Raw genomic sequence first — 18,766 nt, forward strand, 5'->3', positions numbered from 1 at the left:
AGATACTGAACGTAACCAGGACATGAGTGGACCAGTGATGCCAACAGATCTGAGTTTTAACAGCAAAGGACCATGGGGTACTCTGTCGAAAGCCTTTGTAAGATCGAAGAGGGCCACAGTAACATCGTGCCGGTTCTCCCGAGCATTATACCAGTCATGCAGGGCTGTTGTTAAGGCATCTGAAGTTGAGGACTTGGGGAGAAAACCAAATTGCCGGGGAGTGAGAATGTTGTTCTGATTGAGATGTTGGAGGATGTGCTGGTGAATGACTCTTTCCATGAGTTTACTGATGATCGGCTGAAGCGATATAGGACGGTAGTTGGAGGCAGACTGGCGGTCACCAGATTTAAAGATCGGAATCACACGGAAAGCTTCCACGCTGGGGACGCAGCCAGTATGAAGGGATAGATTGAACAGTTGAGCAAGGAGAGGAGAGACAGAAAAGGCTGTGTTCTTCAGCATCACACTGGTGATCCCATCTACGCCGGCGGCAGAGTTGTTTTTCAGTTTGCGGATAAGCTTATGGATTTCACCAGTGTAGCAGCTGAAATGAGAAATAGTAGAAATCATAGTTAGAAATAAAAGAATCAGACACTTCATCTTGGTTGAAACATTCAGAGAAGAAGCAACTAAAGACATTGGCAATGTCACATGGGGTGTTGGCAGTGACATCTTTGTAGTGGATACTGTCCGGAATGGAAGACTGAGAGGACTTGGATTTAACATAACCCCAGAAGCGTTTGCCAGGAGAGTTGTTATCAAGCAGGTTGGAAAAATAATCTTGTTTGGCATACTTAAGCTGATTAGAAAGTTTGTTTCTAACCTCTTTATACTTCTTATAATCATTAGTCTTCTTGGACTTTTTCCACTGATTGAACAATCTGTGCTTCTTTCTAATAAGTTTACGAAGCTCTGAATTCAGCCACGGAGAGTCATTGGTCTTACATTTAACAGACATTTGAGGAATATAAGTACACATGGTCTGCATAAAGACTCCTAAAGTACATTTTGTGCGAAAAACAGAATTTTGAAAAATATTTAGGGCGTCCTCATCAGCAAAAGTTATGTGGCTTTAACAGTGCTTCCAAATTTAAATGACAATATAAAAAGGGCAGGTTTTTGAACACATGTCTTTCTCATATGACAAGGTTTCCTGACTGACAGGTGCCCCGTCAGTCTTCATATTCACTATGACAGGTGTCCCCCCTCAGTCTTCATATTCACTATGTATTGACTTTATACTATCATCATCTGAAACCCCCTCAGTCTTCATATTCACTATGTATTGAGCTTATACTATCGTCATCTGAAACCCCTCAGTCTTCATATTCACTATGTATTGAGCTTATACTATCATCATCTGAAACCCCCTCAGTCTTCATATTCACTATGTATTGAGCTTATACTATCATCATCTGAAACCCCCTCAGTCTTCATATTCACTATGTATTGAGCTTATACTATCATCATCTGAAACCCCCTCAGTCTTCATATTCACTATGTATTGAGCTTATACTATCATCATCTGAAACCCCTCAGTCTTCATATTCACTATGTATTGAGCTTATACTATCATCATCTGAAACCCCTCAGTCTTCATATTCACTATGTATTGAGCTTATACTATCATCATCTGAATAGACATTCCTCCTAGCGCTACCTCCAGACCAATCACTGCGCACTGAGTTCAAACCACCTGGTATGCTGTCGCTCTTCTCAAAGTCATCCTCACCGTACGAGTTCCTTGAGCTACGTCCACTGGCGGGGGCGCCACGACTCTTGCGAACCAAGAAGTCTTCATCGATGCCAGCATCGCGCAGAGCTTGTTGGTATTTCCTCTCCGCTTTTTTCTTGGCATTGGTCTGGAAAAATTGAAGAAAAAAAAAAAAAGAAGAAATTTTAATCAATGTTCTAAAAAAATGAGTCTCATAATTAATTATGTAAATAGTAAATGTAATTACACGATTATGTTTTAAGTCACCCCTGCAACAGAGCAAAAGTGAATCCAAATTCTGGACTTGTGACTTGTCATCAGGTAGCAACGTGTTTAATTCATCCCATCTTCACCAGTGGCTGCAGCAAAGAGGGAGTAATGATCATAATCCCCCCAGTTGCCCTCAATTCAATTAGGGGTGAAAAGAACCAAAATTCTTGAATGTTTATATGTTTACAAGGGTAGAATGGCATCTAGTTTCAGATTTTGGCACTTAAAACTCCCTATCTTTTATAGATTTAGAGGATAAAATCATTTTTTGGTCTGATTTTGGCCGAAAATGGCCATTTTGGGGTGACAAAAATTTTGACTTGCAGATTTCCTGTGAGTAGGCCTATATGAACATGAAAACTATCAAATAGTGCCTAATTTTCTATTCTAATTGTGTAACAAGGGTACAATTGTGATATTAAAAGCATTGAATGGGATCCATATATTTCTTTATTTTTGTAGCAGGGTAGAAACTTGAGGGTTCGGGTGACAATTGATTTAGAAAAATAAACAATATTCGCATCATTTTCATTTTGAAAACGCCATATCTCCACAATGGTATGAGCTATAGGGATGCTTTAAGGCCAGTGTAATGGGAGAGAACATGGACCTTTTCGAGCATCATTATTTCTGAATTGTATGTCAAAAGTATATAAAACTATACATTTTTGGAAAGGAAATGAGTCAAGGAATCCCATGGTGACGTCAGATTTGTTCTAAAATCTCGAGTTTTTGAAAAAATCACAAAATTCACTTTTTACCCCAATTTTTTGTGACAACTTAGAAAAAAACCGTTCGGAGTAAAATAAATTCAGTTAGCTTTTCATAAAGAAGAGACATGAACTTAGGGAAGGTTTTTTTATTTTTTTGAAATTCGTCTCTTTTTTCGAAATATTCATAAAAACATGTGAAAAAAACAATTTTGTCACTCTATTAAGCTAAAAATTGCACAGAATGGTGTATATTTTTGTTTAAAACAAATATTTTGAAAAATGAGAAAACCTTCCCTAGGCTTTGATGTACTCTAAACGATAGTGCAAAAAGTTTACCTTTTGCTTGCATATTTTTCGAGTTATCTTGTCACAAAAATCGTGTAATATTGTCAAAAGTGAACTCTGAGAAATCGGCGTTTTAGTAAAAAATGTCAAAATTATGCACAAAACGTCCTTATATTTTAAAACGGTAAGACTTTCACGCTTGTAAAAGCTGTATCTGGTGCATGGTCTAAATATGCATCTTTTTGCACCAATAAATCTAGAATGTCTGCTTTCAGTGCGCCAAAATTCAAAATAATTAAAAAATCTAAGTGGCATTTTGACTGCAAATTTTTGTTTTGTTTACACCACATTTGCTGGCGTGAACAACAAACCGAATGCGCCTAGACTGCGTTGGACATACGCAAGAGAGTTGCGCCACGTCACGCTAAAACGAATCGCAAGCGTAATCAAAATATTTCGCATTCAAGCGCATTTCTGACTCATTATTTCCGCCAATTTACTAAGCTGTCTTGAGCCATGTGACTTTTTAGAGTTGAAAAGAGTGAAACAAATCAAGCAAAAATACGAGTAAATATTAGCAAGTTGTATTTTATCAGTTTCAAGTGAAAGAATACATCTTAGTGTTGATAAATATCAAGAAATCTCAAAATCGGGCGTGAACGAATGTGTCTTCCATTACTCTGGCCTTAAGTGTTTATTTGCTCAGTATTTCATTAGCTAAATGGTGATATAAGTTAGATCTACAGAAAATAAAATAACTTGCAAAATGCTACCCCCACCCCTAAGGATTATGAAAAAAAAAAAAAAGTCACAGATTTTGCAAAAAAAATAAGTCCTTCAAAATTGGGAGGTTTGAGGCTAAACAAAAGACATGTTGCCCTTACCAATGCCTCCCTCTAGAGCAACATGTTTTTTTGTTTAGCCCTGAGTATCCCCATTTTGAAGGACTTATTTTTTTTGCTCCAATTTTTGCTCCAATTTGGGGACTTCGGGCAGAAATATGCCTGTACAGTGCTATGGGGAAAATTTTCAAGTTGATAATTATGCATTTTTTATGTCAGATTCAGTTTCTACACAAAATTTCACCCTAGAAAATGTTCCTTTAAGTAAGATATCTTTCACTTTAAGTTTCCACCATTCTGTCCGCCAAACGCAAGTCAAAGCTTGAACGCTGTCATACCTGCGATTCTCTTTCAAATAAGAAAGGACGAGACTCTACCCGAGATCTGATTTCTTGTAGTTCCTGCTCATACTCCTCCTGGCGCGATCTTTCGGCTTGTCTGCAAAATATAAAAGAGTCGACAATGGGTAACTTAAAGCCATATTATAACATTTCCATACTAGTATTTCTTTTCTATAAAATGTTACCTTTTACTATCAGGTGTCCCCTTTTAAATTTAAACCAAACAAATTTAGTTTTAAAGATGCAAATTTCTGACACTAAATTATGCCCTGGACTGGTTAGAACTAACTTAGGACTAAGGATTAGGTCTATGTTTCATTTGGCAAAACAAGATAATATTTTTTTAATTCCAAAAAATTAGTGCTGTATTTTTCTGGAATAGGGAGTAAGTAGGCCTACTGTTTCATCTGAAGTTGAGAGTAACGCCATGTTGGATTTCTTAGTGAACACAAGCCTGATCTTGCGGGGCGTTTTACACGCAGGGTCGCACATAGAACTGGGGACGCATGCGTAAATGCATTGATGGCACTCTCAACTTAAGACAAGATTATTTAAATTTGTAGCAGCATGTACCTGTACTGTCGCAACTTTTCCTGACTTGTCGTAGATAGAGTTTCTGACTTATCGTTGGCGAGTGCTTTATTAGCAATCATGACCTGCATCTTCCTCACTTTGAGTCTCTGCTGCCTCTCTCGTTCAATAGCTTCTCTTTCCATCTCTGCCTTCTTCTTCATTGAAAGCTCTGTTGTACTCTTCCTCAACTCGGCAGTCGCTGTTGTCTTCAGGGGGAGGACATCTGCCGAAGCACTTAAAGATCGCCTTAATGACGACCCAGATTTTGATAGAGAAAGACCACTTCTTGCTCGTTCTTTCCTGAGCTCTTCCTCTAACCTCATCTCTTCGATAATCTTGTCTTTTTTTGATGGAATACGAGCTGTACGTAAGTTAAAGGGCTGGACCACAGTAGGTTCTTTAGTTTGTTTCTTTCTGTACACTTCCGCTTGAATTTTGCGATATTGTTCATCATAATCGGAACTTCGCTTTGACTTGAGGGGTGAAATTTATGTTCATTAGTTAAAAAGCTTTCTTTTCTCTGCTCTTCTGAAGTTTGTGACGCTGTTTTCCATCAGTGTATTCTTTGCCTTTGACTTGCATGTTAGGTGGGAGAGATGAACTTCGTAACATGTCCTCTGCCCTCATTCGGATTCGTATTTTTCTATACTCTTCCTCTTCTAGAATTTTTTCAGCAACATTTGGATCATGAACAGACTTTGGGACAGGCCTTGCTTTAAATTGTTTTTTAGCCTTTGCCTTGGACTGTGTAGTTGCAAGGGGTAGCGAGCGACTTCGGTGTCGTTTCTTTTCTTCCTCCCTTTGCATAAACTTGAACGGCTTTTGAATGGACTTTGAGAGCTCTTTGCTCACTTCTTGGTTTTGTCGAGATTTTTCTGCATGCTTGTCCATCAACTCATCATACAAAGGCAGGTAAGTTGTAGCAGGTGCTGGATTTGCTTTGAACTGTTTTTGACACTCTGCTTCCTCAGCTTTCTGTTTTTCTTCATGTTCTTTTTCCAATTCAAGAACTGCTCTACTTTTACTTTTCTCTTTACCAATATCTCTGACAGACATTGTGAAAGGTTTTGGCACTGTGATTTTTGGTGACCACTCCTGTGATTTTTTGCTTGAAATACTTCTATTGCTTACGATAGACGCTCTTGATTCACTGCCTGAGCGACTCGTGGGGCATAATCATCAACAGAAAAGTTGTCCCACATATTTTCAACAACTGCGACAGGAGAATCTTGAAACGCTTTTGCTGTGTTTGTACTTGATCTTGTTGTGTTTTGCTCTGATGCAATGCTACTCTCATGCTCACTGTCACTTGTACCACTCGTCCATGTAATATCCTTCCAATCATCAGTAGTTCTACTTGCACGGAGACTGCGCGTTGCAGACCCCGGTCTTTTCTTGCGATCAGACCATGCTGAACGTGGGCGTCCACTCGGTGGTTTTGCAGACATATCACGGACATTGTCCTTCTTCAAAGCTGACCAGCTAGGCATACTTTGGTTAAACCGGTTAATTTGATCATCAACATCTTGGTTCTTAAGCCCTCCGTGATTGTAAATTGGCCCATTTTGATAACTTTCATTCAACAAATGCGGATTGCGTGGCGAGTTTTGCCTGCTGCTGTTGTATGCAGATTCCAATGAGTTTAGAGTCTTTCTGTGTTCATTTTTAAGTTCAACTAGCTTTTCATAAAACTGGTCATCAGAAAGATGATCAAGATCACGAGTTAGAGTTTGAAATAAGTTATCAGTGTCGTCACGCATGATTGAATTTACCGGGGCACTGTCATTCACTGCAACGAGTGGATAATCTGCATCGGCGAAGTCCCCGTTTTGATACTCGTCATCTGGTCTTTCTGGCCATGTTCTGCTTAGGTTCTCATCTCCACTTGACGCATATGCATCTTCTCTTTCTGGAAACGTACACGCAAGTTTTGTTTTGGGGTTTATAGGTAATTTTATACAAGAATTTGTCACCATTGCCAAAGCGTGCCCAGTTGCCATGTTTACAAATTCAGCCAGGAAAAAAATGTGAAGCGTTACCTTTTCAATAAAAGTTTATATTGTGAATGACATTTTTGGATAAAAATAATTAAAATAGATATTATTATCATTGTAAATATTTTTTTGGATTAAGTATTATTTAGGTTGTACGATTTTATGGTTTGTTATGATTGTAAAATCATTATATTTCTCTAAATTTGAAACTAGTTTTGAACAAGGATCTATTTTCCAGAAACATCAGTGACCTTTGACCCCACTTTAGGATCCCAACGTGAAATTGCACTTTTGACTGCGTATTTTCATCCACATTTTACGGGCAAATTGAAGTCATCCAGTACACTCGTGTAGTTTATTATAAAGGGAAAATACTAAAATATTAAAATCATGCCACCTGCTAAAGGAAAAGCTCCACCGAAAAGTGCTTGGGGAGGTGGAAAAAGGAAGGCTGGATCGCAGGGTGCGTACGTTGACAAGGAGAAACCAGCCTCTATACGGGAGAGCAACATTACAGCAGCGAAAGGTATCGATTGATGTGAAACATAAATGATAGAACCATAAATTTGTAGTATGGGTTTTTAATAGATGTGTTTTATTCTTATGTATGTGTACCGGCCTAGGGTATTATAGGCATGATAGGAGGGCTGTCATTTTCTTCGGAAACGAACATGATAATTTAACATGTTTAATGTCAATAATGATCATGATTGATGGTCATGCATGCATGAATGATATACATGTAATGATGTATACATGAATATGCAAAACATGCCGAATTGGATTTGGAAAGGATATGAACCCGGTCCCAGGTCAAGTTTGCATACATAATATGTACATATGTACATGTAATCATGTAATGTTCGGCATAATCAAATGCAGTTTGATGAGTGCGACTACCGTGATGTTGCAAATTTGGAGCTAACAACGCGTACGGTGCACACACTGTAGGTAACCCAGGCAAACCTTAGTTAACACATTTGCTAGTCAGTCAAATTCGCCGACAATGTCAATGCATTTTTACATAGAAATTTAAAACAAGTGCCCGAAGAAAGAAACCTACATAAATATGTTTTCTATACTTCACTTGACCCAAATATGGTCGCATGTCATAAGTTGGGTATGCAAAAAGGGTGGAGGGATTACACTTTTCTGAAAAGTGTGATACAAATTTGATTGGCTTTCCGTAACGCCATATCTTACAGCAGTGGTTGATACCTCATATTAAGCCTATATTATATACTCTTTCAGTCAACTGAAGCATATAAGGCCAAGTAACAAAAATAACATGTATATCGTCCGGACTTGTTCAAAAATCGGTGAGGGAGGTCCTTATTATTTGTTATTGTGTTATTTTTTTACCATTCATTTCTGTGTAAAATTGCAGTTGCAAAGTGTTTGTCAACACATCATCAAATTGGGGAGGCCCCCCGATATTTTTGTTATTTCCCCAAAGCCCTACCCCTAGCTTGAAGAAAGTGTTTGCAATGTGTTTATAAATGATAACCAAGAACTTCTGAACGAGTGAACGTGTCTTTTCATCACAACAATTTTAAAAATAAAGTAAGGGAGCAAATAGGAAAAATAACAAAAATATTTGAAAGTCTCCAAAAATCGGTGAGGGCAGGGACGATATACATGTTATTTTTGTTACTTGGCCTAATTATACATTATTCAGTGAAAAAATCACATCAGTTGAAATGAAAAATGCCAGGGGTGGAGGAGCAGGCGGATGTGGAGCAGGCGGATGCGGGAGTGTGCAATAGGGCCTATGTGAAAATTCACATGTCAGCATGTCAAAACTACTGGTTACTTTTTCAATTCTAGTGAGGGTATGATGTATTGACAGCTTTGAATGTTGAATTTGTACAACTAAAACAATTACTGACTACTTAAGGTGGTACTACACCCCCTGATAAATTTTGTGACTAATTTTGCATTTTTCTCAAAAAGTACACACTGGGAGCAAAAGTTATGTATATTATTGGGGCAAGGAATCCAATATACTTCACCGAAATTTCAGTGATTCGAGACAAGGGGTTCTTGATGAAAGTCAATCTTTGACAAGATGTAACTTTGCTACGGAAAGTGCTATGAAAAAATGGTTTTCAGTTTTGGCTTTGTTTACTCAAGGGCTTTAATTTGATATATAAAATGATGCAGTTTGATGGCAAATTTAAATTCACCTATATACATTTCCTTTGGAGGCCTGCGGATCGAGGATTACGTAATGGTCAATTCAGCGGTACGCATGAATTGTGTACAGCGTGGTGTGATCAAGGCATTGATTGTTGCCAGCACCGAGGACTACGGACGTCTAATTTCCAGCGCTGTACTTTGTGTACACCTTTTGGTCAAATTGTATAAGGATGGCGTATTTAGTTCAGATAAAACAGATATGAGCTTAGTAAAAATATTACTATCAAGCTTGTTGTAGGCCAAGTTGGAATCGGGGTTTGAAAAGTACCTATGGTATGTATGGCGGTTGCTTGTGAGACCTGGTAAGATGTTTTTGATTGACGAGAAGTAACAGATGTAAGGAGGTAGGTGATTTATTCCTCAAAATACATAGGCCTTGGAGGCCTATGGGGCTATGGATAGGCCTTACTGAAATGACTCATGGCCAGTCATTGGATGTGAATTGCATAGGAGTTGGTATCAACATTTAGGATGGTATCAAACATAAATGGTGGTTACACACCATGTCTATTATCAGTATAGTAATTGTCGCCATCCCTGGGTCGCCAATTTCTGGCATGAACGGTTTTATGTGGTCTCCGTCACAGCCGGATTTTCTGTCGTTATCTTTACGATGGGCTGCACTTAGTCTGGGTACAAGACTGGTTAGTGAACGCATTGTGATTGTATATTGATTGATCAGATAAATAAATAGGCATCATTATCATATCGTGTGATCGATCGCGGTACTTAATATGGTTTTGCTTTCATTTGATTTTGGGGGTTCTAACCCGGGGTTCTAATTGTACGCGACTCGCTTGACGAGGTCTCCAAATCGTATAAAAATCTATTCAGTAATATGGATAAAGTATAAAACCATAGATAATACCTGTGTACGTTTTTAATAAATTCTTGTTATACGGTATCTTCTAATAATTGTTATATCATATTATGACATAAATGCGGTTGTGCTGTCAGGCAGAGAGGTTGTTCACGTTACCCCTTTTATCATGATCATACATAGGTTTCAATCTCGACTGCGATAGAGTAGGTAGTCATAATAGAGATTGTAGATTGGTTTAATGGTATTGACATCTCGATTTCTTGCAAGCTTTTGTCATACTTTTAATACGTTACATGATTAATTTTGCCGTTTTTTTTTCTCGCGCAAGTATTGATTTTCGCATGTATTAATTTATTCAAAAATTTCTAAATTAAATTTGATCCAGAATAACACCTGGCTTGATTGATTAGTTTGAAGCTCGATGGATTGCGAGATTGAGATCAAGAAGGGCCGTTATTCAGAACGCTGCACATGTCAGGGAACGCTGCTTTATCATGTCAGCTTGCATGGCTGTGTTCAGTTTGGCCTTTCGTTGGCCTTGGGCCTCAAAGCGGGCACTTTAATATAAGAGCGTTAATTTGAAGCTTTTGTGTAGAAGTAGAATGCAAATTCATTCTGATTATGCTTATGGTAATGTCGCATAAGAATGTAGGTACTTATTAAGCCTATATGCTTCAGGATGTTTTTCAACATTTTCGTCATTTTCGGTTTTTGCTTAGGATAGAGCGATTACCAGTGTTGTTAGGCTATTTAGGAGGAATTCCATATTGGCCTTTATGAGATCATTCCTCTCACGTGGATTCATTGAGGCATATAGGAGCTTTTCCATGGGCGTGAGCATTGTCGCCTTACCACGAACGTGGTCTTAAAAATTTCGAGTAAATAAGAAATTAATGAGCTTGGCATGAATATGTTTGTTATGTGGGCAATATGAATATATGGATTTGTATTACCATGGGAGTATTCCTACAGGAAAATGTAGATTCGCATAATTTCTGAGGTTTGCAGAGGCTAGAGCTTTCTGATCTTGGGAGCATTCCCGTGGATGAATAAAGTACTTACTGTGGGTAAAGGCAGCTTCCCAGGGACGTATTGGAGATTTCTCACGGAATGTTTGTGAGGATGTGCATGCTTGGTAGTAGACGCATGATTATATATGGGAGATTTCCCATGAACGTACATGAGTGTGTATGGGAGCATTCCCATGAGTGTGTATGGGAGCATTCCATGGACGTGTATATATGGGAGCATTCACATGATTGTGTATGGGAGCATTCCATTGAATGAGTTTGGGAGCAATTTATGTTTATCATGAATGTGCGGTGTCTCGGTTTGGCATCTGATAAGCTCTATCTGGAACATCACGCAGAGTGTATGTGAGCATTTCTATAAAATGTATATGGGAGCTTTTGAATATTAAGTGTATGGGAGAATTCACATGAATGTGTCTGGGAACATTCCATGAATGTCTATAGGAGCATTCCCATGAATTTGGTATACATAGGAGCATTCTCATGGGAGAGTCTATGGGAGAGCATTCCAATGAACGAGTACATTGTATGGGAGCATTCCCATGAACGTGCATGGGAGCATTTACATAATGCGTCGGGAGTTTTTCCATGAATGTGTATTGGAGCATTGGGATGAATGTGTATGGGATCGAGTATCTCGTGGATGGGAGCATCCCATGGGTGCATATATGGGAGCATCACATGGGTTTGTATGGGAGTTTTTCCCACGGACGTGGATGGGAGTATTCTCATGGATCCTGGCTGTAGATGTGTATGGGAGCAAGGTCCCAAAGGTTGCGTGATAACATAACATTATTTTATAGGAGCATTCCCATATGGATGTGTCTAGGCCTATTTAGGAGCAGTATCATCGATGTGTATGGAATTTCCTATTGAGGTGTATGGAGCAAAGGAGGATGTATAGGCATATCTGGGTGCATACACACAGAGGATGTGTTTAATGGAATTTGATCATTCCCATTAAAGTTCCGGTTGGTTTGGTTTTTCTGTGCATAATGGATGAGGCCATTCGAATGAGCAGAATGGATGATAGAGTATAGAAGGAAGCATTCCTTCAGATTTATCTGAGAGCTTTCCATTGATAAAGGACAGTCTCATGGATATGAAAGATGTCTGTTGGAGCTTTTCCATGGACGTGGCAATGCAAGAGTATTTACATGACATGGATCGTGGACTTGGAAGAATGTGTCAATAGTAAATGTAGGTTCTAATAGACCATAGACTAAATCAATTGATTTGTGCCTCAGCCGGTTAATCTAGGGCTAATATCTCGATATTTGGGTGACTGTTAATGAACTTTACTCCGTAGCGGGTAGTCTTGGGTACACCTCATCATGATCATAATAGACGAGCCCCGAGATGAGCAAGCTAAGCATTTATAGCAATGTGTTCTATACCATCATTGTGTCGTCATGAAAGATTTTGGAAGTGCATCACTTGTAGGGGTAAACGGATGAAATGGATTATACTGTATTACCAGCGGCATGGATTTGGGATATGGATACGCATTTCCACAGCATTACCTTCATGATTAGGATATATACATGCATGTTGTATTGTTAGCAGTGAATATGTGTGTCTTCATGACATGCTGGGTATCTGCTTATTATTATCAAAGATCATGAAGATCATGGAAGGTAGAAATTCGTAAGTTTCGTGCATGGGTTAAGTGAGGTATTGGAGATGGATATTCGAGTCTGTTCATGTTTTTTGACGTTTATGATATGTACAGCTTCACCAAGTTGTTTTTTTTGAGATTTCTATATAGGCGTTCTCCATGTTCACGAGGTATTCCTAGCTGAGTAGATGTTAACGTATTCCTTAAAGAATACATTATAGGTACGGTGTTTTGGTTTGTTTTTCAAGGTTCGGTAATTGGATTATTCCTGAAGACAGATGTGAGCATTTCGGAGAGTATTCTCATTATATTATTCATGGATGTCCATTTTTGTTTGCTTATGCATAGTTATAGTACATGTAGTATGCACGACTGAACTAGATTTACGTTTACTATATAGGTCTACAGGTATTTTCCTATATATATCTTAAGGATATCGTATGTGACAAGGGCAGTGTTTTGTGAAAGTAAAATGTCAGAAGAATTTATTTTATTCATAGAAGCACTTGGATCTGAATATCCACATATTTAGTTGCGGTTCTGCTCTTCATATTAGGTATATATGTGTTCATGTTTCACCAGTAACTAGTATTTCAGTAAGTAAATTTGTGAGATGCGCCAAAATTCATCAGACGTTGCATATGCCTTTGTGACTACACTCAAGGCAGTAATAAAGCTGCAATAGCTCCTTGTACTGAGTTATAGACCTTCTGCTGTTACACAAGTATCTGTGGCGTTCGGAGTTCATGAACCTGTTGAAATTGTCAGTTTGGCAGAAGCGTTTGAGTTTCTTCGTTAGTGGTTCTTTTTAAATGAGACCATAGGGTCTTTGATTAGACGAGATATTTACATATTTTTACAGAGAGTCAAAGTGACTTTATTGGTCCAAGCTCTGTACATTAGTGCAATGTTGTATGTTATAAATATGTTGGATGCTTACAACACAGATCTGTGCTTACACTAAACATGCTAAACGCTGGTGATTTTCATGTATATAGTTAATATATATATAGGCATCTTTTATTTTAGCCAAAAGAGCATTGGTTTTTACAGTCTCAGTACTGAGGTTGCAATTTATTTGGCGATTCAGGGCCGAGGGGGCCCGAGGTCCTGGGATCAGGACTAGGGGAAATGTGATTTGTTTTTGTTTTGACAATGTTTGAGGGCTGGTGCGAGCGGGGAATAAGAACTAGTAGCATAATGTCTATATATAGGCCTATAGGAGTATCACATTCATCGAGGGCTTTGTAGCTCGAATAAATTATTCCAGATTAGTTTGAGTTTGAGCTCAGCATAGCTATTATTCAGTGTGGACCGCTTGCCCGCCCGTTCTTTATATCTTGATAAGGGGTAGTTCGCGGCTGACGAACAATATTCCCCTGGTAAGATAAACTGTATCATTGTGTGTTTGTTTTGCAGGTTGATAGATCTTAGAGAAGTAGGCGCAATTGGAAATGATTTATTTCCGATTGAGCTTGCGAATTAGGAAATAATATACATTTCCTTTGGAGGCCTGCGGATCGAGGATTACGTAATGGTCAATTCAGCGATGCGCATGAATTGTGTACAGCGTGGTGTGATCAAGGCATTGATTGTTGCCAGCACCGAGGACTACGGACGCCTAATTTTCCGTAGGCTTATTAAAACTTGTGTTCAGTTATCTCTTTTTTTTTTTGTGCAACATGTCCAATGGCGTATGGCCTAGGCCCTATGGGACATGCTTGATGATAATTGTGATAGCTTGGGTTGTGTCTGATCCGTGTCACAGTCCGTCCAGTAATTTGGGTAGATGGGAGATGTTTGATGCTCAGAATTCAGATAATTGAATCCTCTGATTGTTAGGACTTTGGTTCCTTAGGGCTAAAGAATTGTTATTCTTATTCGCATGGCATAGATTGATTTGTTTAACAATGTTTAAGTTTATGTTATAATAAACACATGTGACGTAAATGTTTTCTGCTTTCTGCATAGAAATATTATCTATGTTGACAGGCGTTATATGGTTTAAGGCTATGCCTATATTAGCCCTAACTGAACACAAGGGGAAAAACCCTGGTAAATAACCAAGTCTCACAAAATCTCACTAAATGTCCATCTGCAAAGCCTGTTAATAACTAAATCTCACTAAATCTCATTAAAAAGTGGAATGAGATTTTGTGAGATGTGGAGTGTATGTTGAAATAACATGTAATTTATTAATGCATGTTATTAACCGAATCTCACTAAATCTTATTTGTACTGATTTTAAACATGTTAACTGAATCTCACTAAATCTCACTCAAACTTTAATTCATACAAAACTAATTCTCACAAAATCTCACTACAAAAAAATGCACAAAAGTAAAGTCATAACTGAATCTCACTAAATCTCATTTTTTTAAAAATCTCTCAAAAACTAAATCTCACAAAATCTCACTTTGTAAAAAATAGGTGGTATTTGGTTTTTTATATATGTTGTAACAAATTAGCTGTGGTAATTTAAAATTTTAAAGCCTATATCGATCTTTTCAATCTTATTTTCAAGTGTGGTGTTTTGTGGTATTTCAATCATGTACCATAATATCTTGCTGATAAGCTGCAGCAAAAGGGGCAGAGTCTGACATAATCATTAACCAATCCTAGTGGTCACTGACAACTACAAATCAACTATAGACTTCACATTTTAGTTTTAGTTTCATTATCTATTATACTATTGACCAAAACAAAAGTCATGCTCTTTGTTTTATTTATCTGTAACTCATTTTGTTAATTATTTTGGGCTCAGCATGAGAGTGTTGTGACAGGAGTACTTTAACCACAAATTTTATTTGTTTGTTATGAATAAAGGCCATTATTTTATTTTTTAGCTATTTATTTGTTTTGAATATAGCTAATAGCCCTGTATTTTATTGTCATGAACATAGGCGTACATTTTGTTTGGGATCATTGAATATGTAGGACTGTAACATTGATTTAGTTTGGGGTTGAGTGTATGTAGGACCATAGCATTTTTGTTGTTGAAGTGATGGCTCAGATATTTACAATGCAAGCAGACTAGCGCTGTATAGCTTGCAAGGTGGGAAATTTCCTATCATCATTGCCATCCCCACCCACCCCCCCATTCAGAAACAATATTGCCGCAAGTCAAAGTAATTTGAATAGGAACATCACTATGAATTTATAGCCTAGGTTGGCTGAAAAGCCAGGCTTCACTTTTGCACAAACATTTATAATTTAGACATTCAAGATACATGTACATCGAGGCTGAAAAGCCACAGATGCAAGTATCTCATGCCATTAGGCTGAAAAACCGTAGGCATAAAGCTCCCTAAAATTGCATAAATTTATATTAGAAAAACCAAGGCTGAAAAGCCATGCAAAAATTTCATACCAAAGAAATTTGATTTAAGCTGAAAAGCCAGGCAACATGTTTCTGAATTTTAAAAATGGCTCAGAGTTACTTGGTGACCATATCTGGGTTTGGCATCGATCATAGACATTGGCCAAACCACTCTGTCATTCCGGTATATCTCATCCTTGCCATTTTTTTGATGATGCAAAGAAATGCTTGTTCAGCTCAAAAGCTGGAAAATATAATCTAAAAAATAAAACAGAATAGGCTGAAAAGCAACCACCCCATACTTCCATGGCCTAAAAATTAAGAATCGGCTGTGTAAAACCTACAAGCTATTTCTTTGCAATATTTTTACATATAAAATATTTAAATTTTTCACATATCCCCCTAAAATTTATAAAATATTTCATCTTTTCACATATCCCCCTAATTAGAAAAAAAAAATTGTGGCTCAGACCAGTCAGTCATCGCCATTGCCAAAATTGGTCCAGTTATCAATTGGGTCTGGCATCGATCGTAACATGGGCCAAGACCCATCAAACTGGTGGGGTGGTGGTTTTAAGTAACGGGCCCGTGGAAGTTTGAAGATCCATCTGAAGCAGGTCCATCTGGGTGGGTGCACGGATCTAGTTGGCAGCATTAGGACGTCTCGCACCGTGGTAGCTGGCAAAGCATTCCGGATTCTTGCTCAGACGACAGAAATGGGCCCCGCACGCTCGGCATCCCCACTTGGTGACTATTGGTTTGCCACGACGTCCAGCGCAGACCCTTCCTGCCGCCTTGCAAGCGACGCAAGAAATGCCCCATTCCTTCTTGCCCTTCAGCAACTCCAGGCGGTGGATTGGTCCATTGTGCGCAGGCACTGGTCTCGCCCTCATATTTTGCCGGCTGCTGTAGTGCCTTCTGGTATGGTCTTGACCGTAGGCGTAGCCGTCTATGAGACCTTCAACGACATCGTGGATGAAGTCTTGCTGCCGCATAGCTTTCCTCCGTCCATACGAGTGACAGATGTAGGAATTCACTCTGCAGATGTCGAGCAGGAAATAGACGAGTTGCTTCCACCAGATGTTGGACTTCCGGCTGCACGTATGATACGCACGGAGCTGGTCATTGTGGTCGACTCCACCCATGTTGGCAATGTAATCTAGCACCTGCTTCGGAGCGGCAACCTGGTGCTTCTCCTTTGGAAGGATGCCATCCAAGGAGAAGGTCCTCAGGACGAAGTCCTCTTGACGGTTTCGCCATGCTTGGTGACCAGTCGATAAGACGTGCATTGGACGGCTATCGTTCCACATGGTGTAGGACAGGTGGTGTTGTTTCCTGAAATACATTGTGCCACGACGCGTCTTTTTGAAATTCCGCATATGCACCGCTCTGCGTCTAGATCCGTTCTTCTTGTCGCCGATGTTAAACTGCGTTGGAAGTCCTTTTCTGGTCTTCATAATAGCGCCCGTCATATAGGTCCGTCTCTGCAGCAACTTCTTTGCCAGATTAACACCTGTGTAGTACGAGTCCATAAAAACATGGTGACATTTGTTATACACTGGACGTATCAGGTCTTTACTGATTTTATACACCGTGGTGGTATATCTGGGATGAACATTGAAGTTTGCCATGTAATGTGTGGCCGAGTCGCACAGAGCGTACACCTTGAAACCCGCACGGATTGGTTTACTTGGCATAAAGAACTTTTTGACGAATGCTTTGAAGCCCTTGTATCGAATCATGGCTTCATCAATGGCGATGTTTCTACCAAGGTTGAAATTGTCGCCACAACGTTTCAAAACCTCTTCCCAGACGGGCAGCACTTTATAAAGAGGGTGTCGCTTGGTGTGGTGGAAGTAATGTTGCTTGTCTTCAGGAGTTACCCTCGCCCAATTGTCAGCATCTTCGTCTGGATTCCTACATCTGAGAAACTTGGAGAGGCGAAGGTACCGCTTCCGGGTCATCACTATAGAGATCAGTTCGTTTCTGAGACCCCGTCTTGTAGACCAATAGTCATAAATGCTCTTGAGTGGTACGAGCCCCATCATTAGTGTGATTCCGAAGAAAGCTCTTATCTCTGCCAACGTTGTCCTTGGTTCATTGGCACTTCTGAGGGCCTGGTTGGTCCAGTTGACTATTGACTGCATTATGGCCAATGGAAAAAATTTCAAAAAATGATCCATTGGGCTCATGCCTGTTGCATTGTAGGTGGGCCCATTCCCAGCTCCCTCAAATTGGCGAACCCGGTGAGGCTTGCCACGCTTCTTCCATCCATGCCGGTCGGGCACCTCGTCATGGTCGGAGTCCGAGTACGATGAGGGGTCGTCTTCTAGCGCCATGAGTCCAAGTGCGGATAGGTCTTTGTCGCCGGGCGTTGAGGTGGCAACACCATCTCCTCATCCGAACTATCTGAACTCTCCCTCTCTTCATCTTCAAATTCAGACCCCACGTCATCTTCACCGTCATCTTCACCGTCACCTTCGCCTTCACTGCCATCTGATGGGTTGTTACTACTGTCTCCAGACCCAGATCCCTCATCACTACTACTACCTGTGTTTGATACAAAACAATAAATTTGGGAACATTCAGTTACATATTGAAGCTACTTCAAATTTCTATGTTTTCATTCTGAATAAGTCAAACATTTTTGCTTGACAAATCCATTGAAAAAGTACTCACTACTTTAGCTTTCGCTATCTGGGCTGACGGCTTGAATACAAGTGACAAGTGAAATGCATCTATTTACTGTTTTCATTCTGAAGCTTAGAAGTTTTCCCTCAAAATGATATTTGTAAACAATTGGTTGACTTGACTGACCATCTAATTTGTTTAAAACAGTTTTTTAAAAAGACTTTGACTTTGACTTCAGGAGAAGGTTAAAATGTGCCAACAAATATAAAGTTTTGAGTACGGTAGTATATATATAGGCCTCTGGGAAATCTCATTTTTGTCTAAGATATAAACACTGAACCCACCATCATCACTGCCACTGGGGTCATCATCATCATCGTCATTGTCTCATCTCATCACTGGAAGAGGTCACT

The 18,766-nt window shown here is 39.2% G+C and overlaps 2 protein-coding genes across 2 annotated transcripts in view; one reads left to right on the forward strand and one right to left on the reverse strand.

Annotated features, from left to right (window-relative positions):
- Window positions 1-6,822, reverse strand: LOC140145838 (protein FAM161B-like). Its single transcript, XM_072167523.1, is given in 6 exon segments — window positions 1-1,862; window positions 4,163-4,262; window positions 4,739-5,195; window positions 5,198-5,242; window positions 5,245-5,901; window positions 5,904-6,822. Coding segments are annotated over 6 exon segments (2,367 nt in total). The 5' UTR covers window positions 6,739-6,822; the 3' UTR covers window positions 1-1,589.
- Window positions 6,823-6,979: 157 nt separating this feature from the next.
- Window positions 6,980-18,766, forward strand: part of LOC140145839 (T-complex protein 1 subunit delta-like) — a 41,738-nt gene continuing 29,951 nt past the window's right edge. Inside the window, exon 1 of the mRNA XM_072167524.1 lies at window positions 6,980-7,258. Coding sequence (XP_072023625.1) covers window positions 7,123-7,258 — 136 coding nt within the window. The 5' untranslated portion in view covers window positions 6,980-7,122. The remainder of the gene's footprint in view (window positions 7,259-18,766) is intronic.

Source organism: Amphiura filiformis, chromosome 2, assembly GCF_039555335.1.
Source record: "Amphiura filiformis chromosome 2, Afil_fr2py, whole genome shotgun sequence".
NCBI lineage: Eukaryota > Metazoa > Echinodermata > Ophiuroidea > Amphilepidida > Amphiuridae > Amphiura > Amphiura filiformis.